This window comes from Neomonachus schauinslandi, chromosome 3 (genome assembly GCF_002201575.2).
Source record: "Neomonachus schauinslandi chromosome 3, ASM220157v2, whole genome shotgun sequence".
NCBI lineage: Eukaryota > Metazoa > Chordata > Mammalia > Carnivora > Phocidae > Neomonachus > Neomonachus schauinslandi.
Genome location: NC_058405.1, coordinates 138,377,977 through 138,387,303, shown reverse-complemented (window position 1 = coordinate 138,387,303; position 9,327 = coordinate 138,377,977). Strand labels below are relative to the sequence as shown.

Below are 9,327 nucleotides of genomic sequence, written 5' to 3'. Positions count from 1 at the left end.
TGTGTGTGTGTGTGTGTGTGTGTGTGTGTGTGTGTGTGTGTGTGTGTATATATATATACATATATCCATTCATCTGTTGATGAACATCTTGGCTCTTTCCCTAGTTTGGCTACTGTGGACATTGCTGCTATAAACACTGAGGTGCACGTACCCCTTTGGATCACTACATTTGTATCTTTGGGGTAAATACCCAGTAGTGCAATTGCTGGGTCATAGGGTAGCTCTATTTTCAACTTTTTGAGGAAACTCCATACTGTTTTCCAGAGTGGCTGCCCCAGCTTGCATTCCCACCAACAGTGTAGGGGGGTTCCCCTTTCTCCACATCCTCGCAAACATCTGTTGTTTCCTGACTTGTTAATTTTAGCCATTCTGACTGGGGTGAGGTAGTATCTCCTTGAGGTTTTGATTTGTATTTCCCTGATGCCGAGTGATGTTGAACACTTTTTCATTAGTCTGTTGGCCATTTGGATGTCTTCTTTGGAAAAATGTCTGTTCATGTCTTCTGCCCATTTCTTGTTTGGATTATTTGTTCTTTGGGTGTTGAGTTTGATAAGTTCTTTGTAGATTTTGGATACTAGCCCTTTATCTGATATGTCATTTGCAAATATCCTCTCCATTCTGTCAGTTGTCTTTTGGTTTGGGTGACCGTTTCCTTTGCTGTGCAAAAGCTTTATATCTTGATGAAGTCCCAATAGTTCACTTTTGCTCTTGCTTCCCTTGCCTTTGGCGATGTTTCTAGGAAGAAGTTGCTGTAACTGAGGTCGAAAAGGTTGCTGCCTGTGTTCTCCTCAAGGATTTTGATGGATTCCTATCTCACATTGAGGTCTTTCAGCCATTTTGAGTCCATTTTTGTGTGTGGTGTAAGGAAATGGTCCAGTTTCATTCTTCTGCATGTGCCTGTCCAATTTTCCCAACACCATTTGTTGAAGAGACTGTCTTTTTTCCATTGGACATTCTTTCCTGCTTTGTCAAAGATGAGTTGACCATAGCATTGAGGGTCCATTTCTAGGCTTTCTATTCTGATCCACTGATCTATGTCCCTGGAATTGTGATGCCACCAGCTTTGCTTTTCTTTTTCAACATTTCTCTGGCTATTCGGGGTCTTTTCTGGTGCCATACAAATTATAGGATTATTTGTTCCATTTCTTTGAAAAAAGTGGATGGTATTTTGATAGGTATTGGCACTAAATGTGTAGATTGCTCTAGGTAGCATAGACATTTTCACAATATTTGTTCTTCCAATCCATGAGCATGGAAGTCTTCCTCAATTTCTTTCAGGGATATTCTATAGTTTTCTGAGTACAGATTCTTTACCTCTTTGGTTAGATTTATTCCTAGGTATCTTATGGTTTTGGGTGCAATTGTAAATGGGATCCACTCCTTAATTTCTCTTTCTTCTGTCTTGTTGTTAGTGTATAGAAATGCCACTGATTTCTGTGGATTGATTTTATATCCTGCCACTTTATTGAATTCCTGTATGAGTTCTAGCAGTTTTGGGGTGGAGTCTTTTGGGTTTTCCACATAAAGTGTCATATCATCTGCAAAGACTAAGAGTTTGACTTCTTCCTTGCCAATTTGGATGCCTTTTATTTCTGTTGTCTGATTGCTGAGGCTAGGACTTCTAGTACTATGTTGAATAGCAGTGGTGATAGTGGACATCCCTGCTGTGTTCCTGACCTTAGGGGAAAAGCTCTCAGTTTTTCCCCATTGAGAATGATATTCTGCGGGTTTTTCAAAGATGGCCTTTATGATATTGAGATATGTTCCCTCTATCCCTACACCGTGAAGAGTTTTAATCAAGAAAGGATGCTATACTTTGTCAAATGCTTTTTCTGCATCGATTGAGAAGATCATATGGTTCTTGTTCTTTCTTTTGTTAATGTATTGTATCATACTGATTCAGTTGCAGATGTTGAACCAACCTTGCAGCCCAGGGATAAATCCCACTTGGTCGTGGTGAATAATCCTTTTAATGTACTGTTGGATCCTACTGGCTAGTGTTTTGGTGAGAATTTTTGCATCCATGTTCATCAAGGATATTGGTCTGTAATTCTCCTTTTTGATGGGGTCTTTGTCTAGTTTTGGGGATCAAGGTAATGCTGACCTCATAGAAAATAAGTTTGGAAGTTTTCCTTCCATTTCTATTTTTTGGAACAGTTTCAGAAGAATAGATATTAATTCTTCCTTAAATGGTTGATAGAATTACCCTGGGAAGCCATCTGGCCCTGGGCTCTTGTTTATTGGGAGATTTTTGATTACTGCTTCCATTTCCTTGCTGGTTATGTGTCTGTTCAGGTTTTCTATTTCTGCCTGTTTCACTTTTGGTAGTTGATAGATCTCTAGGAATGCATCCATTTCTTCCAGATTGTCTAATTTGCTGGCATTTAATTGATCATAATATGTTCTTATAGTTGTTTGTATTTCTTTGGTGTTGGTTGTGATGTCTCCTCTTTCATTCATGATTTTATTTATTTGGGTCCTTTCTCTTTTCTTTCTGATAAGTCTGGCCAGGGGTTTATCAATCTTGTTAATTCTTTCAAAGAACCAGCTCCTAGTTTCATTGATCTGTTCTACTGTTCTTTTGGTTTCTATTTCATTGATTTCTGCTCTGATCTTTATTATTTCTCTTCTCCTGCTGTGTTTAGGTTTTATTTGCTATTCTTTCTCCAGCTCCTTTAGGTGTAGGGTTAGGTTGTGTATTTGAGACCTTTCTTGTTTCTTGAGAAAGGCTTGTATTGCTATATACTTGCCTCTTAGGACCACCTTTGCTGCATCCCAAGATTTTGAACAGTTGTGTTTTCATTTTCATTTGTTTCCATGAATTTTTTTTTTTAATTCCTTATTTCCTAGTTGACCCATTCATTCTTTAGTAGGATGCTCTTCAGCCTCCATGTGTTTGAGTTCTTTCCGACTTTCCTCTTATGATTGAGTTCTAGTTTCAAAGCATTGTGGTCCAGAAATATGCAGGGAATGATCCCAATCTTTTGGTACCAGTTGAGACCTGATTTGTGACCTAGGATGTGATCTATTCAGGAGAATGTTCCATGGGCACTAGAGAAGAATGTGTATTCTGCTGCTTTGGGATGGAATGTTCTGAATATATCTGTGAAGTCCATTTGGTCCATTGTGTCATTTAAAGCCTTTATTTCCTTGTTGATCTTTTGCTTAGATGATCTGTCCATTTCAGTAAGGGGGGGCGTGTTAAAGTCCCCTATAATTATTGTATTGTTGTCAATGTGTTTCTTTGGTTTTGTTATTAATTGGCTTATATAACTGGCTGCTCCCATGTTTGGGGCATAGATATTACAATTGTTAGATCTTCTTGCTGGAATGACCCTTTAAGTAGAATATAGTGCCGTTCCTCATCTCTTATTATAGTTTTTGGTTTAAAATCTAATTTGTCTGATATAAGGATTGCCACCCCAGCTTTCTTTTGATGTCCATTAGCATGGTAAATGGTTTTCCACCCCCTCACTTTCAATCTGGAGGTGTCTTTGGGTCTAAAATGAGTCTCTTGCAGGCAGCACATCGATGGGTCTTGTTTTTTTTTATCCAATCTGATACCTGTGTCTTTTGATTGGGGCATTTAGCCCATTTACATTCAGGGTAACTATTGAAAGATATGAATTACCATTGTATTACCTGTAAGGTGACTGTTACTATATATTGTCTCTATTCCTTTCTGGTCTATGTTACTTTTAGGCTCTCTCTTTGCTTAGAGGACCCCTTTCAATATTTCTTGTAGGGCTGGTTTCGTGTTTGCAAATTCTTTTAGTTTTTGTTTGTCCTGGAACCTTTTAACTCTCCTTCTATTTTCAGTGACAGCCTAGCTGGATATAGTACTCCTGGCTGCATATTTTTCTCGTTTAGTGCTCTGAATATATCATGCCAGTCCTTTCTGGCCTGCCAGGTCTCTGTGGATAGGTCTGCTGCCAAGCTAATGTTTCTACCTTGTTAGTTACAGACCTCTTGTCCTGAGCTGCTTTCAGGATTTTCTGTCTCTGAGACTTGTAAGTTTTACTATTAGATGTCAGGGTGTTGAGCTATTTTTATTGATCTTGAGTGGGGTTCTCTGTGCCTCCTGGATTTTGATGCCTGTTTCCTTTCCTGAATTAGGGATGTTCTCTGCTATAATTTGCCCCAATATACCTTCTGCCCCCTCTCTCTCTCCTCTTCTGGGATCCCAATTATTCTAATACTGTTTCGTCTTATGGTATCACTTATCTCTCGAATTCTCCCCTTGTGATCCAGTAGTTGTTTATCTCTCTTTTTCTCAGCTTCTTTATTCTCCATCATTTGGTCTTCTATATCACTAATTCTCTCTTCTGCCTCATTTATCCTAGCAGTTAGAGCCTCCATTTTTATTGCACCTCATTAATAGCCTTTTTTATTTTGACTTGGTTAGATTTTAGTTCTTTTATTTCTCCGGAAAGGGATTCTCTAGTATCTTCCATGCTTTTTTCAAGCCCAGCTAGGATCATTATAATCGTCATTCGACATCTTATATCCATATTGATTAGGTCCCTGGCAGTCAGTACTGCCTCTTGTTCTTTTTTTTGAGGTGAGTTTTTCCATCTTGTCATTTTGTCCAGAGGAGAACAGATGAATGAGAGAACAAAATGCTAAAAGGGTAACAAAGACCCCTGAAAAATATACACTAAACAAATCAGAAGAGACCCGAAAATGGGGGGGAAAGAAAGGGGAAAAAAAAAAAAAAAAGACTCAGGCTGGTGAATAGATCAGAGCCACACACTAGAATTTAGGCATATTTTGGTCTGTTAGAAGAAACTGCCTCCCAAAATTTTAAAGAAAGGAAAACTTATATATGTACAAAATAAGTCTAAATACAATGAAGGGATGGAATATGACTGTAAAGATGAAAATTATAAAAGATTTTATAAAGGAACTGATAAGAAGTTGGTTGAAAAAAGAAGAAAAATTAAAAAAGAAAAAAAAGAGGAAGAGAATGTGATCAGGCAGGAGACCAGAACAAAGCTATACACTAGAGATTTAGGGTATATTTTGGTCTGTTAGAAGAAACTGTATCCCAAAATTTTAAAGAGAGAAAAACTGATATATATACAAAAAATAAGGTTAACTACAATGAAGGGATAGACTATGACTCTAAAAATGAAAATTAAAAAAGATTTTTAAAAAAGGAATTGATAAGATGTTGGTTTAAAAAAAGAAAAAGAAAAATTCAAAAAAAAAGAAAAAATAAAGAAAATTTAAAAAATTAACTTTGAAAGACTAAAGAATCATGGGAAAAGAAGCTATGAATTCTATGTGCTGTATTCCTCTAGTGCTGGAATTCTGCCGTTCTCATTGATCAGTAAACTTGGTCTTGGCTGGCTGTTCTTCTGGGCGAGGGGCCTGCTGCAGAGATTCTCAAATGTCTTTGTCAGAGGCAGAATTGCCCCGCCCTTGTCTGGGGCAGGCTAAGTAGTCTGCTCGGTTTTGCTCTCGGTAGCTTTTGTTCCCTGAAAGCTTTCCGTACAGCTTTAGAGGACAAGGAAGAAAATGGCGGCCTCCCAATCTCTGCCCCAGAGGGGCCGAGAACTCAGGGCCCTGCTCCTCAGTAAGCCCCCCGAGAAAAGCAGTCAATCATTCCCGTCTCCCCGGTCTCCGGCCACAACTCTGTGCTCACCCGGCCTGTGACCAAGCATTTTTATCTCTGGCACGTGACCCCATTTGGAGTCTCCAAAGCCAGCAGATTCCTTCGGTGTATTCCCATGCTGCTTCTCCCGGGGGGAGGAAGGGAGTGTCCCCAGATCTGCTGCTTGTTGGGTCCCTGCTGGAAGAGTAGTGGCCCGACTGTGCCACGGATTATGGTTTATGGCAACCCCAAGCTGAGAGCCCACTCCTCGACTCTGTCTTTGCAGCCAGCTTCCCCACTCTGATACCTGGGATCTCTGCCACACTCAGGCACCCCCGATCTTTCTGCGATCCCGAGGGTCCTGAGACCACACTGTCCCACGAGGGTTCCACCCCCTGCTTAGCCACTGGAGCGATGTCCCTCAGCGGAGCTGACTTCTCAAAGTTCTGATTTTGTGCTCCACTGCTCTATCACTTGCCGGTAGCGGCTGATGGAGGCTCCCTCCCCCCGCGGTCTATCTTCCCGTATATCGCCTCAGATTCACTTCTCTGCATGTCCTACCTTCCAAAAAGTGGTCGCTTTTCTGTTCAGGTAGTTGCTGCTATTCTTTTCTTCGATCTCCTGTTGAGTTTGCAGGTGTTCAGAATGGTTTGATACCTATCTAGCTGAATTCCTGGGACCAGAGAAAATTTAGTTCTACTCTTCCTCTGCCACCTTGCTCCTCCTCTGCCTCTCGACTTTTTAGTTGCTTTAAGATGAAGTTTGAATAGAACCAATGCATCTATGGAAGAACACTAAAATGTCTGCTGTTATGCAGTTGTAGAGAAATGCGTGTTATTTCACCCCACTTTTTACTGAATAACTGGCTCTGCTAATACACTTTCTCAGAAATATTATGGAATGGGGCGCCTGGGTGGCTCAGTCGTTAACCGTCTGCCTTCGGCTCAGGTCATGATCCCAGGGCCCTGGGATTGAGCCCTGCATCAGGCTCCCTGCTCAGCGGGAAGTCTGCTTCTCCCTCTCCCACTCCCCTTGCTTGTGTTTCCTCTCTCGCTGTGTCTCTCTCTGTCAAATAAATAAAATCTTAAAAAAAAAAAAATATTATGGAATAAACTGAGCCTTTTCATGATTAAACATGACCTTAAATTCAAACAAGGCCTGACCATTAAATGTTTGAAACTAAACTAACAGAGAGTAGTGAGACTATAGCCATTTTAATATGAAAGATTCAGAGCTCTTTGAGAATTTGCAAAACTGCCCCAAATTCTGTGAGCACTGAGGCACTTATCCATTCACTTAACATATTCACTGAGCATCTACTATACAGAAGAGCCAGTAGTCACTGTTTTCGGGACTGGGAAACACAGTGACGAACAAGATAAAGTCAGTAACCTTACTGAACTTATTCAAATGAGGAACACAGAAACTAAACAAGAGAACAGGGAAGATACCTCTAAGAAAGTGACATTCTTTTTTTAATGATTTTATTTATTTGACAGAGAGAGATACAGCAAGAGAGGGAACACAAGCAGGGGGAGCGAGAGAGGGAGAAGCAGGCTTCCCACGGTGCAGGGAGTCCGATGCGGGGCTCGATCCCAGGACCCTGGGATCATGACCTGAGCTGAAGGCAGACACTTAACGACTGAGCCACCCAGGCGCCCCAGGTGACATTTTTATCAGAGAACTAAATGATGGGGAAAGTGAGCCAAGAAAATATCTGGGGGAAAAACAATTGAAAGAAAGAACATCAGAAAAAGAAGAAACAGCAAAGTCCTTGCAGGGGAAAGGGGATTGGTATGTCTGAAGAATAGCAAGAAAGCCAATGTAAGAAAGTAGTAAGAGATGCAGATGGAGAGAAAGACACATGTATATCCTTGAAGGTCCTGATAAAGAGTTTGGATTTTATTTTGAGTGTGAGGGGAAAACACGGAGTTTTGGGAAAAGATTATTCTGGCAGCAAGAGAAATGACAGTAGGGGAACACGAGTGGAAGTAGACAGATCAGTTAAGATGCTACTGAAGCAGTCTCAGCAGGAAGAAATAGTGATTTGAACTAGAATGTCGTGGTGGTGATGCTTTCTGGTAGTTGAGAATCATCAGCATATTTTTAAGTCCTGGGACTCAGGTAATCACCTGGACTGAACACAGAAGAACAAACTGGCTCAGGGCAGAGTCCTGGAGGATACTCCAATATTTAGTAGTTTAGAAGAGGGCAAGCTGGCAAGGGAAAGCATCTTCATTTTACCAGCACATAGGAAATATACTTTGTATTTAGGCTTACCTAGTTTCTTTTCCTAAGCATAGAGGAAACCAGGTAGTTTAGAGTTTTTTCTATGCAGTTTTAATTTTTGAGCACACAGAAAATAAAAATATGAGAAATATGATAGAAATAAAAGATTTCTATTTAAATGAGGCAGAATCTCTTAATAAATAAATACGCAATCAAACCTAGCTACATTCAAGTTCAAGCCAATAATTTCTAAAAATAAATCATTTCATCAAACTTGGGAATCCTTAACAAATAAAGACCTACAGGCCTAGAACCTGAAAATGCACATAAATTACAGAAGTTTTATTGTAACATGATCTGACCTATATTTGTTTGTTACCTGTTACCTGACAACGTGTTAAAACCCACAATCAGGAAGTATAAAAACAACCAGAAAATCCAACTGATTTACATTCAAGAGCTGAGAAAATGAAATGTCTATGATGTGGAAATTAAAATGTTGACTCATTTCTATTTTAACATCTAAAGCATGGCAAGTAATTAACTTAGTGTCTAAATTAGAGAAATAGAGGTGTTATACTTTAAAAGAAAAACAGTAATGTTTAGTATTTCTTCTGTTGGTTACTACCACAACCTAGGCTACCTCAATGACAGACATACAAACTCTCAAGAAATAGCAGGTACCCTCCAATTACGTACTGTTGTTCTCCATAGCACTTTATCAAACCAATTATTTTTAATAGTAGGAATATTAGGAATTCTACCTCCGTGGTGATGCGACAGGCTCCCTCCATTAGCAAGGATTTCTTCTCTAGCAGCTGCCTGTATTTGGAAACAACACAACAAATAGTTGCTACTTAGGTTTCACTTTGAAGTGAAAGAGTAAGACTAAGACCCAGCTCCCAAAGGAAGCACGTACTTCCTGGGTTAAATAACAAACTGGATGCCTAATTTTCCTTTCTCTTGGGTTAACTACATTTAAGAAAAATTAAAATATGCAGCCTAGCTTTATACATTTTTTCCTAGTGAATGGTCACAATGTGTATAATAGTCACTTCAAGATTCTAGAAAAGAAAAAGACAAAATGATCAATTCAGCAGCACTACATTGTTAATAATTTTGTGAAGACAGTCAAGTCCTACTCTGAAGTAAACATCTCACTATACCAACAAGTGTTATTGACTCACATTTATTTTAACTGCTTATTTTAACATTTACCTGCTTATTTTATGTCTACAAAACTACACTAAGCAATTTACCTGTAGTAACTCATTTATTTTCTGCTATAGCCTTATGGAATAACTACAATTAACCGCATTTCACAAAGAAAATGAGGCTTAGATGGTTAAATTACTCACCAAATACCATAAAGTGGGCATCAGACTCAAAATTAGTTGCAAAGCTATCAGAGATCAAACAGAAAAGCTCTTATGGAGAACATTTCTTAGGTCAATGTCCTGGGACAAATTACTGTCAGACCTATGGACATTTAAGTGCAAAAA

At 39.4% G+C, this 9,327-nt stretch overlaps 1 protein-coding gene across 1 annotated transcript in view; it reads right to left on the bottom strand.

The window, feature by feature from the left end:
* AGPS (alkylglycerone phosphate synthase) overlaps nucleotides 1-9,327 on the bottom strand; it is a 145,866-nt gene that overhangs the window by 13,830 nt on the left and 122,709 nt on the right. Inside the window, exon 19 of the mRNA XM_021702821.2 lies at nucleotides 8,590-8,647. Coding sequence (XP_021558496.1) covers nucleotides 8,590-8,647 — 58 coding nt within the window. The remainder of the gene's footprint in view (nucleotides 1-8,589; nucleotides 8,648-9,327) is intronic.